Source organism: Phacochoerus africanus, chromosome 8, assembly GCF_016906955.1.
Source record: "Phacochoerus africanus isolate WHEZ1 chromosome 8, ROS_Pafr_v1, whole genome shotgun sequence".
Lineage (NCBI taxonomy): Eukaryota > Metazoa > Chordata > Mammalia > Artiodactyla > Suidae > Phacochoerus > Phacochoerus africanus.
The window spans coordinates 98811400-98829840 of NC_062551.1; the positions used below are offsets into that span (position 1 = coordinate 98811400).

Here is an 18441-nt window from a genome sequence, read left to right on the forward strand (position 1 = left end):
CCCCCCCCCCTTTTCTTTTTTGGCTGCCCCCTGGCATACAGAGTTTGAGGGCCAGGCATCAGAACTGAGTTGCAGTAGCCACCTATGCCACAGCTGTAGCAACGTCAGATCCTTAACACACTGGGCCAGGTAGGGGATCGAACTTGCATCCTGGCCCTGCACAGATGCTGCTGATCCACCTGCGCCACAGCGGGAGCTCCAGTTTTCCCTTCTTTTAAACAATTTACTCCAAAAGATAAGAATCCTATTTTGAGTGAGCAGCAAGTGGCCAGTGGGAGTAGACACGTTACTCACAGGTAAAACCCCCTGGGCGCTCCCCGCAGAAACCAGCAATCAGGTCAACCTCTTGATAAACTCAAGGAGTCTGACCTCTCCTCCCTTAGTTACTGTCTTCACCAATATTGTGCAGTTTTAAAAACACTGAGGACAAAGTGTGAGGACTGGTGGGGGGCAGTGGTGCTTTTACATCCAAGAGAAATGTGGTTTCGGAGCTTTCTGTGTGTCTCCTTGGACCGCTCTGTCACACCTGTCCCTGTGGAGTGGGACCCACCAAGTAGGCCTCTTAGATCAGACTCAAAGGCAAGACAGATGTCAGAGGATCCAACCTCACCGGCAGAGACGGCCTTCGGTGGGCAGAGTTACAGGGCACAGGACACCTGGAGGTATGGGCCTCTGTGAATCAGGCCACTGCGTCCAGAGATGGGGCTGAAGGATGGATACTTTTCAGTCAGGCCACAGTGTCACCATCTGCACACTTGGTCATCCCGGAAGTAAGCCTCACATTTTCACATCACCTGCATCCCCTTTACAAGGCAACCTCCCCCCAGGTGCCAGATACAGAGGTGGACACCCCCAGGGAATCCTTTCAAAGATGTTTTTTCTTTTGGCTTTTTAGGGCCGAACTCACAGCATATGGAGGTTTCCAGGCTACGGGTGGAGCTGTAGCCACCAGCCTACACCACAGCCACAGCAATGCCAGATCCAAGCCATGTCTGCAACCTACACCACAGCTCATGGCAACGCTGGAGCCTTAACCCACTGAACAAAGCCAGGGATCAAACCCACATCCTCATGGATACTAGTCAGATTCGTTTCCACTGAGCCACGATGGGAACTCCCTCAAAGACGGTCTTGACCTTAAAGAGCTTAGAGTTAGAAATTGCAGCTCACGTGAACGACACTTTGCTGTCACTTCCAGGGCACAAAAACTGGGCAGCCACACACACAGCGCAGCATGCCACTCTTCCAATCATGGGTTAAAAGAATTAGAAATGTCCATTTTTTGTTATCGAGTATTTAGGCAAGACCGTCAACATTTCATAATTAAGCCCCAGACAAAAGTATGAAAAACATAAATACTAGACAAAAAGCAACCAACTGCTCCTACATCCTTCAGGTGGGCTAAACAGTCAGCAATGACCAATGAAGGTGTTACCTGACGCGGCCGGTGGCAGCGGCACCAACAGGGACACGGATGAGGCATGAAGGCATGGCACTGACACCAAGCGTTAGGTGACCGATGACGCCACAGACGGGCAGCAATGAAGGCAGATGAAAGCACACACACACACGGTGGACACACACTGAGAGCTGAGGCCGACCTGCCGAGAGGAGTTAGTAGCTGAGTGCACTGCACTATGGTGTTAGGGACAGAGGCCATCCTCAGGACCCCACCCCTCCTCCAGAGGGCCCCGGACCCCCTGCGGGCTGCCAGAGCCCAGCCGGTTTAGTCTCTCACACGTTCCTGATGGGCAGGGACAGTCCTGTCCCTAAGGCCACAGCTGCAGCCACATGGACACTGTCCACGGGGGCTTCCCTGTCTGCTCGCAGAGTAACGTTAAAAACATGAAGACGAGCATTTGTGCAAATCAATTGCTTTCGTGATGAGTTTTGTCCAATGATCGAAACTAAAGACTAAGGTCTCCAAACCAGCTCCCAGGAAAGTGTCATGAAATTAACCCCTCTCCACAGCTCCCGGGCCCAAACAGGGTGTGACGCAAGCAGACTCTTTTCTAAATTCTCTTGTGAAGGAAGCTCTGTTCATTTTATCTGAACAGGATGGGAGGAGAGGAAACGCAGGAGAGACGCACCAGCTCAGACAGTTAATTCATTAGACAAGCATGTGGATGGTTAAACAGACATGACAGCAACTGGGCACAGAGCCCCCACTTACCAGATCTGTAACCTAATTTTCTTTCCTCTAAGCTCTACAGTTTTGATTTTAAAGTCAACACCTGTAAATAAAACAGATGAAAAAGAAGCAAAATCAGTCACAATGCAATCTGTCCTAAAATAATCCTCTGTGTACATTTTTATACCATGATCAGAAAAACAAACAAAAAACCTGCTATCACTAAATGCAAAAGGAAAAAGCAGAAGTTCGCCGATATCGGGGACATCGCAGTTGCTCTGCGCTTCCCCAGAGTCACCTACACCAGGGTTTACCCTGAACTCGCCAGGCAGAGTGTGCTGTTCCTGTAAGACTTTATTACACCACAGGTGTAGCATAAACAACCATTTTAAGGAGTTCCTGCTGTGGTGCAACCGATCATGTGAGCGTTGGGACCCAAGTTGGATCCCTGACCCCGCACAGTGGGTTAGGGATCCAGTGTTGCCACAGCTGTGGCTTAAGATGCAACTATAGCTCGGTCAGACCCCTGGCCCGGGAACTCATATGCCTTGGGGGTGGCCAAAAAAAAAAAAAAAATCAAAAAACAAACAAACAAACAAACAAACCACACACAAAAAACACACCCATTTAAAAATTACTACTTGGAGTTCCTGTCATGGCACAGTGGTTAACGAATCCGACTAGGAACCATGAGGTTGCGGGTTCGATCCCTGGCCTTGCTCAGTGGGTTAAGGATCCGGCATTGCCGTGAGCTGTGGCGTAGGTCGCAGATGCAGCTCGGATCCCGCGTTGCTGTGGCTGTGGTGTCGGTCGGCGGCTACAGCTCTGATTAGACCCCTAGCCTGGGATCCTCCATATGCTGCGGGTGCGGCCCTAGAAAAGACAAAAAAAATTAAAAAAATAAAATTACTACTAATAATGACTAAACAAATGAAAGGCTTTGAAAGCATGTCGTTATCTTGGGGAAAATTCTTACATAGAACACAGGAAACTCAATCTTGATTTCAAATAGCCTTAGTCTCAATTTAGAAATTACTGTATTAATTATTTTAGCATTCACAAAAAGTGACTTTATCATGTTGTCAATAGCATGGAAGAGGAAATATTTTAAAATAATTTACTCATATAAATTAATTTCAATTTTTAATTAAAAGCAAGCAAACCATCATGTATCACATTCAATTCAGCCCTTAAAGCTTAAGATGCCTTTTTTCCCCCCCTGGCTGAGGCATATGGAAGTTTCTGGGCCAGAGACTGAATCCAAGCCACAGCTGTGACCTACACCACATCCTTAACCTGCTGTGCCAGTGGAAACTCCCTGAGATGATTTTTTAGACCCAATTTCTCTTCAGATGTTATCTTATATACTTCTCAGTTACAGAAAACTTGAGGTTTCAAAATAGTATTTTTGACACAATTTTCACAACTAATAAAAATAAACCAAAGGGATGCTAGCTATGTTTGGGAATTGGAGACACAGTCTCTGCAAGCACTGCTTCCCGACTGCTTCTTGGACCTGGGCTCCCCGTGCTGCCCCACCTCCAGCAGGCAGGGAGAGGCCACGCTGGCCAGTGATGCACAAGGACCTGCTCCCAGGCCCCCCTCTGCCGGCCGATGTAACTCATCCAAGTCAGATGATGCTCTTGAGGTGAAGCGTAGGACATGTGACTTTTATAATTAGCAACCCGCTGCAGACACCAATGCAACCAAAGGCCATGTTTACAACCCTGGTGGGAGCGGGGGCAGCCACCCCAGGTCTGGACAAGAAAAAGAAGTGGCAGGAATGTGTCACAGCTGGAGAAGAGGCTACTGCACTTCAGTTCTTACTCTCCCACCCAGCCGTGATTTCAAAGGTCAGGGCCAACGCTGGTTAAGGCAATTTCACTTTCAGTTCTGCAACAGCTGTGCTTTTCCCACTCGATGACGCTCTCCAGCAGCCCTGAAACAGGAAGCATGTCTGTACACGACCAACATCCCCAAACAGAAGCCTTCATGACTCAACCACAAGGAAGAGCCTGCCTAACGCGGTATTTATTCCACAAGGCCCGGAAACCAGCCTGGACGCATGGGCTCTGCTCCAATTTTAAAAAGGCACAGCTCAAGGACAAAACCCCTCCTTCCAGAAATCAGCAAAGAGTCAGGGCCCATTTACAAATCAAATTCATATTGTGTCACGACTACTATTGTGTTTTATAGTTTGTTTCCAGTCCCTCTGAATTTGTTTTTTTTTTTTTTTGAGAATTTGGTTTTATTTAAGGGAGCTGCAACTTTTATAAAACCTATCACAGTGGCTGCTACATTTTATTGAAAAGAATTGTCAGATGGCCTAGCAGTTAAGGTCTAGCAGTTAAGGACTCAGTGTTGTCACTGCTGTGGTAGAGGTTTGATCCCTGGCCCAAGAACTTCTGCATGCTGTAGACGTGGCCAAAAAAAAAAAAAAAAAAAAGAATTGGTGGATGACACTTCTTTTGTGAACTCTACTTCAGGTCAACTAAAAAAATCCCTTGAGGGGTTTCTGTTGTGGCGCAGTGGTAACGAATCCAACTAGTATCCATGAAGATGCAGGTTTCATCCCTGGCTCGCTCAGTGGGTCGGGGATCCAGCACTGCCATGAGCTGTGCTGCAGGTCACAGATGCAGCTCGGATCCCGCATTGCTGTGGCTGTGGCATATGCCAGCAGCTACAGCTCCGATTCAGCCCCTAGCCTGGGAACTTCCATATGCCACGAGAGCATCCCTGTAAAGGAAAAAGAAGAAGAAGAAGAAGAAAAAAGAATCCCTTGAAACTGCCAGAATAATTTTTGTTTTGATTAGGTGATTTGGCGATTTTTGCTGCTAAGTGCTGTTCTGAGCCTGAAATTGTCAGGCACTTTTTTCCAACCAATTTGAACTTCCGAACTTTAGCAGTCCTGCAATAGGGTTATTTTGCAAACCACGAAGTCTAATTTATAAACATAAAAGGAAAGGGCATTAATAGTCAACATCAGAGGTAAGTGGTAGTACTATCACAATGTGATTGTACAGATACTACTAATTCCAATAGAACCAAGCAAAGCAAAGATGAACCAACAGTGAACAGGATTAAGAATCTGTTTAGCCAAAATGAAGACTATCCAGTTTTAGGGAGATTAATGTCATCACTAACACAGAGAAATAGCCAGTGGCTAAATCTGAAATTCCACAAAAGAAAGCAGCTCCTTAAAATAGTCCTCTCTCATAAATGAAATCTTTACCTTACCTAATAGCCACTAAGTAGCTGGTAATGGTTGTAAACGTATCCTAATTATGGCTTAGAAACAAATTCTTGTATCAAAGTACACAACTAAACATTTTAAAAAACTTTTAAACATCAAGGCAAAAATATCTCAATGTTTTTTATTTTTAATATTTACATGTTAAAGAAATTATAATGGTCCTTAACAAAAGGTAAGCCTCAAATAGGAGATTGGTTTTGGGAGAAGCCAGCACAGACTCCTGTCTGGGCAGGGCCGCCCAGGACCAGTGCTTATAAACAGGTAAGGGACAAAAAAGGTGGCAACTTTGGTTGAGAACCTCGTTTCCTATCCTGTCCTGACCAGTGGGGGAAGCAACCAGCCTACCACTCCAGCAGGGGGTGGGGACTGTCCCTGGCCCTGAAGAGCTGAGTCATTCAGACCTAAATCTATGCTCCAGGCACCTGGCAAAAAAGTGCCTTTCTCGGCTGCCCTCTCCTTTTAGAGAACTGGCGGGTCTGCCTAGAACCTTTCCAGTCCTAGGTGGCTTCCACCTGAACCTTCCAGTGGCCCCACCGCTTGACCCTCTCCTCATCCCAGTTCCGCTCCCCTCCTGCACTGCCCATCTCTCTGTTAGCTTCCTGCATGACGGGAGCAGGTGCCCTCTGAGGACAGTCACCCCCCAGCTCCCTGGAGCCTAGAAACTCGCTGGTCCACGACAATGACTTGGTAAGCCTGCTCCCCTCTTCCATTGAATGCTGGATGTGAAAGAGAGATGCTGACTCTTTGGAAACAAGAGGAAATTCAGGACTGGAGATTAAACAAACACACACACTTAAAATGTAGGAAGGAAGGGCGGATGTTCTGTTCTGGGTGTGCCTGGAGGGCCCAGCAGTGGAATTTGGGGTGCTCAGCGCACAAGCATCACCCTGGAAACAGAGCACCTCCTTTCTCCTGCAATTCCTGTTATTGATGGTACATCCCTAAAGGATGGGCATCGTAATGCGCCCAGACCTCCCCCTCCCCCGCCCTCCTGGAGTGTTATCACAGTAACCATTTACTCAGTCACATGATGGGAAGTGGATCCCTAAGTGTATGTCTTGCTGGGTGACAAAACTTCCTTTAAGCTCACCAACCTATGAAGTCTTAATAAAAAGATTTCAGTACTTTTCCTAAAAATGTCCATAACATATTCAATATTTCAATCAGGAAGGATACAGCTCACAGGGCTGCAATCCTGCCATCAATGGCTAGAGATATGACTGGTCCAGTCGAATCGTCTTCTTTTTGTCTTTTGAGGGCCACGTCTGCGACCATACACCACAGCTCACGGCCACGCGGGATTCTTAACCCACTGAGCGAGGACAGAGATCGAACCCACAAACTCATGGTTCCTAGTCGAATTCATTTCCGCTGCACCACAACAGGAACTCCCAAGTCTTCTCGATTTTAACTTCCTTTAATAACAATGACAGTGGGCACCTATCCGACCCCCTGTGCCTGACGTGCAAAACGTGGGCTCCTCCAGCCGCCCAACGAACCAGCACTGCTTTCCTCATCTCATAGGACACTCCGAGGGGAGAGGCCAAAGCCATTTACTTGAAGGTTCTATCACATGCTGGTTGAGGGGAAAAACCTAGATTCAAATTTGTAACAGCCCACACCAAAGATTGTTACGATAAAGGTCAGATGCATGGAAAAAAAGAAAAGTGCAAAAATTTCTGCAAATGGCCCAGAATCACCATAACCAAGTTGTTAAAGAACAAAGCTTCACGGGTACTATCAGCTTTGGATTTATCTTTCATAACTCTTAGCAAGAGCATAAAGCATTGGTGTACTTAGTGCTGATAAGACTGCTGAGCTCCCCTGAAGGCAAAACATTTCCCCCTAAAAATAGGACTATTACTTTTTTGCCTGGGCATAAAAAGTTACAAAAATGAAAATGCAAAAGTAAACAGAAGCTTCTTTCTTAACATTCCCTTTCAGCAAAAAGCTAAATAAAAGCAAAAATAACAGAGTGGCTAGCACTGTGATGACAGCTGAGTGTCCCTCCCCCTCTCCCCGTCCCCCAGCAGCAGAGACCTGGGGTTGGCACCAGACTGTGGCTGTGGTTTACTTAACTCTTTCAGAAGGATGAAGGGTTTCCCAGACTTTGAAATGTCCCAATCCAAGCAGTGGTCACAATGTCACTGCCAATTCATACTAACTACCTCAGGTTCACACACAGGCTTTTCTTCCAAGGACGTTTCATTTATCTTTTACGGTGTCGCCCAATTCTGGACATAATGTTTCTACAGATGGAGAGACCTCCCAGCATTTTCACTGAGTTGATAGTAAGAAAAAACAAAACAAACAAAAAAATCCTAAGAAATATGTCTAAGTCACAGAGATCAAAAGAAAGTTAACCCCAGAAAACTACCCCTTGACTATGAGGCTGGCCTTCCACCTGACCACCGCCTACGGGGAGGGCACAGGACGAACTCCCGCAGGACAGCACCCTGTGAGGACAGACGACGCAACCTGGCGGCCGGCAGACCGTCTCATATACTGTCCACAGGAGGCACCTGAACCTGAAACCCTATTTAATACCCTTCAGCTTTTCCGACTTAAGCCGAGTTAGGAGAGGTCAACAAAACAGAAACAAAGTATGGTAACTATGATACTCTGTCTCAGGAGTAGGTTCTACTAAAATAGTCAAAATGAGTGCATGTCATTAAAAAACACTCTCAGGCCTAAGGACATTAAACATCCAATAGGACCTGCCGCTCTCTCTGTCCAGACTTGTCCAGCCTGTGCCCTGAGTCCACCCATGTCTCTGATTCTGACCGTGCAGGATGTGGCCCTGAACTTGGCTGGAACAGGCCCTGCCACACACAAATTTCTTTAGGCACGGACAGGGGAGTCTGGGGTCCTGGGCTTCAGGGAGGAGGGGCACGGAGCGTGCCCACGGAGCCTGGCAGGAGAGGTGGGCCAGTCATGGTGCACACAGGAAAGGGCTACAGGAAAGGATGTGTTCCCTTCCCATCGGGCAGAGAGCTAACTGTCATATGTTTGCAGCACTTCAGGTGCTGCTCAAAGGGCTCTGTGTACCTGGTTGCAGGGATGTGCTTGACAGTGTCACAGAGATACTGTCACCATCCCCATTCAACAGATGAAAAACTGAGGCCAGTGTGCCGGGACCTTGCCTGAGGTCCATAAGTTGGTAAGTGGGAGGGCACAGATTTGCACCTGGGTAGCCTGGCTCCTCCCAGCTCACCTGCAGCCTCACCTGAAGGTAAGAAAAGGAAGGAAACACTGGGAGGCAGCAGTAAACTTGTATTTAACCTCAAAAAAGAGTTTTGTGTTGCTAAGAAAATATTGTAAGAGAATGAGTGAGGGGCTGGCCGGCAGGGACAAGATTGCCCCCACACCAGCAGGCCTGGCCCTGCCCTCTGCCTCCACACAGACACCTGTCTGAGACGCACCGACTCATTTCCACCTCTTGGTCACAAGGGGAAGAGAAAACTGATGGGGGAGGAAGAGTTGGGAATTAAAAACAAAACAAACAAACAAAAAAACCAACCCCCCCCCCAGATGATCAAATGATGGATCAGTAGTATTTCCTTCAATTGCAAAAATACTAACTTCACGGCTGCTCAGATGGACCTGTAAAACGCAGGCGAGGTCCAAGGACTTTTACCCAGGTCATGTGTTTACCTTCTGACACTCCCCGCCCACCTGTACGTATTACTAAAGGGCAAGAACTATTTTTTTTTTGGAGTGTTTCAGAGTTTTTGCATCTGTAACATAAGAGGGTAAGAGGAGTTCCCTCCTGGCGCAACAGGTTAAGGATCTGGTGTTGTCACTGCTGTGGTGAGGGCCTGATCCATGGCCCTGGGAACTTGCACATGCTGTAAGTGCCCCCGCCCCCCAAAAAAAGGGAGTATAAGGGAGCATAGTTAAGCCTTTTCTGGCCCAAGTACGAAAGGTACTTCACGCTCATTCATTCCTACAGCAGGAGACAGAAAAGAGTCTAAGTTCTATCTCATTTTTCTTTTTACGAAAGAGGAAACAAGTAAGTCATTGGCCTAAACACACAGTGACAACATGTGAGTACAGCTGGGACTTGAACCCTGGACCAACCATCCATCCAGCCGCCAAACCCATACTCTTCCCACTGATCACATCCCCAGGTAGCACCTAGAATGACAGGAGAGGCCAAGGAGAAAGGCCAAACCAATCGAAAATGAAGGTTTGGCTATAGGTGTGTGTGTGTAGCAGGCCTTGGAGGGTGGTCCTTCCCCCTGCACCTGCCTTCAGGGGCCCCGAAGCGTCAAGGACAGCTATTCAAGGGCAACTCCCACCCCAAGCTTGCCCAGGTGCATCTGCAAGTTGTTGTCTGGTTTGTAAACTGAGAAGGCATTACATCAGCACCAGACACCAAACCATAGGAGGCTCAGATCTGGGGGAAAAGCTTTCTGACGGCATGCAGTGTTCCATTAAGCCTGTGTTGTGTTTTCTGGTTTTAAAGTTGAAGGATTAAAAAAATAAAACATAATCACATCCAATTTGGATACTATTTAGGCCTGTGGTTCTGGTTTTCTAAATACTTTCCAAATGTTAAAGGACAAAAGAAGAGTCCATTTCTTCCTCTGCTGAAGGAGCGCAGCTTTTTACCTTCCTGCTAACATTTTATCTGGCATCTCCGAGACTCACCTCTCCTCCTGAAAGGGACAGGCCAGGTAAGCAGGTAGCCCTAGGCCCCGTGAAGCGGCCAGCAGTATGACTTATGGAAGTGGAAGGAGCCGCTCAGGAAATATTTGCTGACTACTGTACAAAGCTATGTGTTCCTTACAAACGCAAACACACGCTTCATTAGAATCATGTTGCTGACACACAAAGCTGGAGAATATTTTGGACCTGTCAGTTCTCCAAGGACCCTCGTCTGCCTTCTAAAGTGAGTTCCCAGGCCCTCCGCAAGCTCCATGGCTGCAGGAGAGGCAATCTCGAAGAATCTGGATCCTTACCACCACATACAATTCGACCTTTCTTCTTTAGCGGGTGCCTGACAGTGAAAGAAAGGCTGAATGCACATAAGCCAGGTCTTTAAATAGACTTTTATTCAACCTCAATAACCTGGTCTCAACTTGCCACTCTTTCTCTGAAAGACAGCTACTTTATCCACACGTACGTCTGCACAAGCCTACCAGCCTGCATTAAGTTCATGAAATAAGCCAAACCATCAACAGCATATGGTGGCACAGAAACTCTGTCCGAGTCACTGTGTCACATCACCCTGGCAGGGGAGGGGCTGACATTGGAGTGGGTAGGAATTCAGGACGACTCTCCCTAACTTCCCTGTAAGTGAAACACTCAGCTCAGCCGTGGCCGGAAAGACTGCATGTGATCACAGGAGAGCAACATAAAACACACAGCTTAGAACTTTGCTAAAAAAATTTTTTTTTTAAAATTGCTGCACCGGAGCCATATGGAAGTTCCTGGGCCAGGGGTTGAATCCCATCTACAGCTTCAGCAATGCTGGATCCTTTAACCCACTGTGCCAGGCTGGGGATCAAACCCTCATCTCTGCAGGGACCCAAGCCTCTGCAGTTGGAATAGTTTATTTTATTTAATTTTTAAGAGCCACCCCTTTGGCATATGGAGGTTCCCATGCTAAGGGCTGAATCAGAACTGCAGCTGCTGGTCTACACCGCAGTCACAGCAACTCGGGATCTGAGCCACGTCTGTGACCTACACCACAGCTCACGGCAATGCCAGATCCTTAACCCACTCAGTGAGGGGGCCAGGAATCAAACCCACAATCTCATGGATACTAGTTGAGTTCACTACCGCTGTGCCAAGATGGGAATTTCTGCAGTTGGATTCTTTTTTTTTTTGTCTTTTTGCCTTTTCTTGGGCCGCTTCCCATGACATATGGAGGTTGCCAGGCTAATCGGAGCTGCAGCCACTGGCCTATACCACAGCCACAGAAATGTGGAATCTGAGCTGAGTCTGCAATCTAAATCACAGCCCACGGCAATGTCAGATCCTTAACCCACAACCTCATGGTTCCTAGTTGGATTCGTTAACCACTGTGCCTTGACGGGAACTCCCCTGCAGTTGTATTCTTTTTTTTTTTTTAATTTTTTTGGGGGGTCTTTTCTAGGGCCACACCCACGGCATATGGAGGTTCCCAGGCTAGGGGTCTAATTGAAACTGTAGCTGCCGGCCTACACCACAGCCACACAGGATCCCAGCTGTGTCTGTGACCTACACCACAGCTCCCGGCAACACCGGATCCTTAACCTGATGAGCAAGGCCAGGGATCGAACCCGCAACCTCATGGTTCCTAGTTGGATTCTTTAACCACTGCGCCACAATGGAAACTCCTGCAGTTGTATTCTTAACCGACTGTACCACAGTGGGAACTCCTAGAATTTTAATCCAGTATAAAATGTTCATTCACGCTTCCGAGCAAAAATCTCTTTAAATTTCCAAAGTAAAGAACAAGCATTCAGTTTCCCTTGACAGCAGTTCTACTGCTTGTAGGCAGAGGGGACCAGACGCTGGTGGCCTGCATCTCATCCATCCTGTCCCCTGACACTCAAGGCCAATCCTTAGATGGTGACTCCTGCCCAGCATTTACATTCCCTGTTCCATGGACCCCTCGGTTCTGCCTTCCACTCACTCTACTGCTGGCCCTGCTGAAACAGGGGCACCTGCACCATGAGGCCTCTCCGTCCTGGGAAAGGAGGGCATCCTCTACTCACATGGGACTCAAAGCTACACGATCTCTCTGAGAAGAGACCACACCAAGTAAGTGCATGAGAACAGGGCTCTGTCCAGCGCTACCACCTTCTAAGACCACCTACACTTCAGGGGCCAGGCTGTGAAATTAAAGAATTGCTATAAAATGAGAAAAATGCAGAGAAGTGAGGTTCTCGAACTGAATTTAAAGAACTTTTAAATTCTGATATTGTCTTTCCTATTTTTTTTTGGGGGGGGGGGTCTATGTTTGTTAAGTCATTGTCTTCTTTTTTTCTTTTTTTTTGAAAGTTAGTAGGAGTACCCGTCCTGGCTCAGTGGCAATGAATCCATGAGGTTGTGGGTTGATCCCTGGCCTCAGCTCAGTGGGTTGGGGATCTGGTGTTGCCGTGAGCTGTGGTGTAGGTCACAGACGTGGCTCAGATCTGGTGTTGCTGTGGCTGTGGTGGAAGCCAGTGGCTGCAGCTCTGATTGGACCCCTAGCCTGGGACCTCCATATGCCATGGGTGTGGCCCTGAAAAGACCAAAAAAAAAAAAAAGAAAAAGTTGGTGATAGTGAATTTCTCAAAAATGTCCTTCTGTGGCAATATAAATGAATTGGCAATTCTATGTTGGCCCCCAACACTTTGAAAGAAACTTTGCTGCCCAGGAAAATCAGAATTCTGGTCTAAACTGTTTTACTCCTCCTTTTCCTCTATTTAAATACACCAAACTTGGGGGCGCTTTCCTAAAGATGTGAGAGGCTTGGAATATTTGAATGACTGATTATTCAGGTAAGAAATGCAATTCATAGAGCATTACTTTAACATCCAGAGAAAAATAATGAATGATAGGGGCATTGTTAAAAGTCAATTTCAAGGATACCAGAGATCGATGACATCACTCCCTTCACAGGGCTGTGGGGAGGACCAAATTAGACAAGTAGGAAAGGGTTTCATAGTTTCTGATTCCAAAGCATCAGAATTTTCAGAGTAAAGTAAATTTAAATCTCAAAGTAAGCTAAGGAATAGACAGAAAGAAGTCACTTGCAGCCCTGGCCCTGACCACCTGCTAACCACTGTGCCATCATGGGTGAGCTGTCTACCCTCTGGGACTTTGCTTCCTCATCTGTAAAATGGGGAAACTTTCAGGACTGTTGTGAGGTAAAGAGTGTACTTTTGCTGGTACAGGGCACTGCTCAAAAACTGCAGCTCCCACTAATAGAACGTAATCTTCTACACGCAAAGACAATACATTGCTTATCCACAGTCACATGCTACCTTGTGACAGAACTTAAATTAAGAGCCCAGTCTCCTTAATCTTACTTCAGTGTTTTTCTAGAATGCAATGCTGCTTTGATGATGGTGGTAGGAAGTGCTGCCTAGTAAAAACATTTCAATCAAGGCAAAATTAACATGGAGTTCCCTTTGTGGCTCAGTGGTTAATGAACCCGACCAGGATCCATGAGGATTCAGGTTCAACCCCTGGCCTCGCTCAGTGGGTTAAGGATCCAGCGTTGCTACGAGCTGTGGTGCAGGTCGAAGATGCAGATCCTGCGTTGCTCTGGCTGTGGTGTAGGCCAGTAGCTATAGTTCCGATTGGACCCCTAGCCTGGGAACCTCCACATGCCAAGAGTATGGCCCTAAAAAGCAAAACAAAAAAACAAACAACAAACAAAATTAACATGGCGTTCCCTTCGCTCGCATCGGAAACAAATCCAACTAGGAACCATGAGGTTGGGGGTTTGATCCCTGGCCTCGCTCAGTGGGTTAAGGATCTGTCATTGCCACAGCTGTGGTGTAGGCCATAGCTGTAGCTCTGATTGGACCCCTAGCCTGGGAACCTCCATATGCTGAGCGTGTGGCCCTAAAAAGCAGAACGGAAACAAAAAATCAAAATTAACAGCTAGGTTTTTTTTTTCTTTTTCCTTTTTTGGCCCTCCTACAGCATGTGGAGTTCCTAGGCCAGGGATCAAACCTGCATCCCGGTGCTCCCGAGATGCCAAGGATTCCACTATGACACAGGCAGGAACTCCAACAGCTAGCTTTCAACAGTTACATAAAAAACAAAGGGTAACAAACACACTATCAATTTTTTTTTGTATTAGTATTGTGAATCTCTACAATCAACTAGCTTTTTTCCCCATTATTTCAAACTTCAAAAAGTTGCTCCTGTGCCCTTTAAAGGACCTGTCACACTATGCTGGCTACATCATACTAAATAACTCAATTCTATGAATATAAAACCCCATTTGAAAGTAATACTCCACCTAGGCAATTTCTATTAATAGATCAATTATTAAAAACTCTTTTTTTTTTTTTTTGGTCTTTTCTAGGGCCAATCCTGTAGCATATGGAGGTTCCCAGGCTAGAGGTCTAATCGGAGCTATAGTTGCCAGCCTACACCAGAGCCACAGCAACGCCAGATCCGAGTTGCGTCTGCAACCTACACCACAGCTCACGGCAATGCCAGATCCTTAACCCACTGAGTGAGGCCAGGGATCGAACCCACAACCTCATGTTTCCTAGTCGGGATTCGTTAACCACTGAGCCATGATGGGAACTCCCCTAAAAACTCTTTTTAGCTTTCCATAGCCTGGTGAGTTGCATGTCTTTCAAACTAAATTAACTTCTGATTTGGTTAATGATACAAAAAAAACCATTTTGCTCACTTAAAATTTTACAAAACAGGTTTATTATCCCAAGTCCCTTGGCATTCCCACTACTGTCTTTTATAGAAAGTCCAGTGAGTCTGATGTGCTTTAAAAAGGCACTTGCCAGAGATACCTGCAGCCTGAGGCCCTCAAGGCTGTCACTCCAGTGACGCTCTCGGATTGGCGCCTGCGCCAGGCCAAGGGGCGCAAGGTCCTTCCAGACCCTGCTGTCCAAGGAGCACACGGGCCAGCCAGGACAGGGCATGTGGCCCCGAGGAGGAGAGTGTGGAGTTGACTGTGCTCCAAGGAGACAACTCTGAGGAGACACTCAACAACTGGTGTTGGAAGGACCCTATGAGCTATCTGCTCAGGCAGGAGACGTTCAGGTGAGGCAACCACACCCCCACAGCACACCCAGCGCCGCATTTAAATACGTCTTTCTAAAGGAACTCCAGGAATGAACTTATGTCTACAGCATTCCGCCAACTCGCTACTGGAGGGTCTGTACACACTGCTCTGCTGCCCTTGTCCACCTGAAGCATCCTGCTCCCCTGGCTCCTGTCCTGGTCACCACTCAGTCCCCTGTGGGCAGCCCAGCACCAGCACACAGCAGGTGCTCAGTAAGTGAAGGAAAAAGCAACTTGGGGCCGAGACTGAGGGAGGGATAGTTAACTTTCTCAAAGTGTCCACATACTGTAGGTGAGACCAGAAGCTACCCTCTTTCTCTGAACCTCCAACATTAAACACTGATCAAGTCAAGAACTATAAACTATGAAACAAAAATGAGCACGACAAAATACAAATGCAGGAGGAAGCCCACGGTGGCAGCGGGTGGGAGACGAGGACACGTGTGTGCGCGTGTGCGCTTTTAGGTCTGTTTTGTCAAGGGGTCAGAGAAACCAACTGCCTCATCACCTCACCTCTCAGTTTCTTCCTGATTCCCAGAGACCTGAGGCAACCCTGCCCAGTTAGCCACACTGTCTCCTGCCAGTGCTGTGCCCAATGCTTCAAGGTCCTGGAGCAGTCATTCCCAATGTCCCCTAAGGAGTTTTTTCCTGATTGTGGGGATGCCATGCCACTGTGGCCCTGGCTTAGAACCCCACCTCATCTCTCCTCTGACCCATCCTAAAGCCGCCTGTGTCATCCCACCTCACCTTCCATCCACCCAAGCCCTGTTCCCCATTATGCCTAAGCTAGTTTCTCTTCATCACACAGCACAACTATATTAGTCTTCATTTTCTATGTCTTTAAGTGCAGAGCCATGAAAGATGGACAATTTTGAATTGCTTTCAGCTGTTTTATTCATGCCAGGTACTAAAATAACATTATAAACCCTCATTTGATTGTTTAATAACTTCCTGTGCTTTATATGATCCAAGATTGGATATCTGAGACAGGACTAAGCTATGTTGAGCTTTAATATCATGATCCCTAAGATCTTTAAGGCCAAGATCTTAAAAACAAACAGAGTACAGAGAGCATACGTACTTCCAACATGATCTATTACTAAAAAGGCATTAAAGGGAATACATTCTCATAAACAAAACAAAAAGACAAAACACATTGAGGGAGGTGAATTTTCCAATAAGACATTTTAAATGTGGTACTATTCTGTTGACAACCTCAAATTGTATCACCTTGGAGCCACCATTGGTTACAATAGGTTCAACATGAGGAATGAGGGTTTTTTTGGTGTCTTTCTAGGGCTGCACCTACCACACATGGAATTTCCCAGGCTAGGGGTCCAATCAGAGCTGCAGCCACTGGCCTAAACCACAGCCACAGCAACACCAGATCCAGGCCGTGTCTGCAACCTACACTGCAGCTCATCACAACACCAGATCCTTAACCCACTGAGCAAGGCCAGGGATCAAACCTCAAGGATAGTATCCTCATGGATACCAGTGGGGTTCATTACCCCTGAGCCACGACGGGAATTCCCTGGAAAGAGATTTTAAATTCTGAATTTCATATTTACATACTATTTAGTCACTGTTTCTTAGACCTCCCCTGGGATGTCCTGCCCATGACTAAACACACCTGCCTGTTACTGGAGATGACTACACTTCATTTTGAAGAACTATCTTATCTTTGGGATCCCCCTACCTCTGATCCCTTCTAAGGGGTTTTCCATAGAAACCACTGTTACCCACTGACTTGACTGGCCTCAAGCCAAGGCGTGTGCGCCTGACTTCATCAGAAAACTTCCCTGCAGTTTCAATTTTACATCCTGAGGACGTTATACTTCCTGACCGGCCCGTCCTGTAGTTACCCCTGTACTTCACCCACCTGGTGGTGCCCGAGGCCGCCTCCTTACTATGGGAGCCCCTGGGCTATTTGAGGTCACGGACAAACACAGGTGAAGTCCCTCTGCCCCGCATTTACAGATAAAAGAAGAAACTTGATGTGGTGTTAGTCTGAATATTCCCCAGAGATCCTCCACGGGGAATTTAAAACTTCATTAAAAGTGAGTTCAAAATTAGAAAATAAACGGAAAACACTCCCCCTCGTAAGGCAAAGCGAACACATCCAAACTGCCCACAGATGACCCACTCTGGCCATCTAGCCAGCGCACAGCCTGAGTTCACCACACTGCCCGCCCCCCACTTGGCACCACCTCTTTCCCGTGAGGAGGTGGGGCCGGGTTTCTGCGGAAAGATGTTCACACCGTCTCCAGGCTGGACCGGCCCCGCGCATCGCCCAGCCTTGTGACGGCGCAGCGCGGGTGCCCAGGATAAGTCCGCGAGGGGCCCCAGGGGTTTCCGCCAGGCCTCGGGCAGGGGCGGAGGGGCTCCCCCTCGACAGTCTCCGCACGCACGGCCCGACCGGCGGCAGCCTTACCCACGGTGGACTTGCAGGCCTCGCAGAAGGTGTCGTCCGTGAAGCGCTCCATCAGGCTGGTCTTGCCCACGCCGCGGGAGCCGATGATGATGACCTGCAGCTTGAAGTCGGCCGGCCGAGGGGGCTGCTTCCGCCGGCGGGCCTGGCCGCCCGACAGCGCGGGGGAGCCCGTGGCCAGGCCGCCGCCGCCCGCGGGCCGCCTCTGCAGCGCGGCGCCCGGATCCATGCACGCATGCGGCCCCCGCGCGGCCCGCCGCCAGCCGCGCGCCCCGGGCCCCCGCGCCCCTTCGGCCTCCGCCGCGCGCCCCGAGTCGGCCCCGGGCTGGGCGAGCGCGCGCTCGAGCGGCCCCGGCGGCCCGCAGTCTCCGCGCTGCAGCTGTGCCGCCGGCCGGCCCCCGGCGCCCGCGTCCGCTCCGCCGCCGCTGCCGCCGCCGCCGCTGCCGCCGGGGGAGGAGGAAGGGAAGCAGCTACTCCGCAGCAGCGGCAGCAGCATCCCGGGCGAGGCGGCGCGACGGCGCAGGCGCGACGGGCGGGGGGGCGGGGCGGGACGCGGGGAGGTCGCGCGCGCCCCCTGCCGGCCGGAGGACCGCCCGCCCCTCGCGTCGCCTGCCAGCCCCTCCCCACTCACTGCGTTCTGGCATCCTCTGCTCTGACTCCACTGCCTTCTCTTCACTCTGCTTTCTTTCTGAGGCCTGTATCTTCCCCTTCTCCTCCATCCCCATTCCCGCTTTCTTTTTTTCCCCTCCTGACCCTGCTGTCATTGAGCACAGTCCCCAAACACCAGGCCAGTGTCTGAGCCGTCTTCCCCCAAACCTTCTAAAATACTGTCCCAAATCATTGTGGCAAACTGGCACTGTCGCCAAATGCTGAAATTCCCGGCCG

General features: G+C 48.6%; 1 protein-coding gene across 2 annotated transcripts in view; it reads right to left on the reverse strand.

Moving 5' to 3' along the window:
- The window catches only part of RAB12 (RAB12, member RAS oncogene family), a 28995-nt gene extending 10920 nt beyond the window's left edge, over positions 1 to 18075 (reverse strand). For both annotated transcript variants that reach the window (XM_047793740.1, XM_047793741.1), the window contains exons 1-2: positions 17560 to 18075; positions 2174 to 2234 (exon numbers count right to left, since the gene is read on the reverse strand). In XM_047793740.1, coding sequence (XP_047649696.1) covers positions 2174 to 2234; positions 17560 to 18052 — 554 coding nt within the window. In that variant the 5' untranslated portion in view covers positions 18053 to 18075. The remainder of the gene's footprint in view (positions 1 to 2173; positions 2235 to 17559) is intronic.
- Positions 18076 to 18441: the final 366 nt, after the last annotated feature.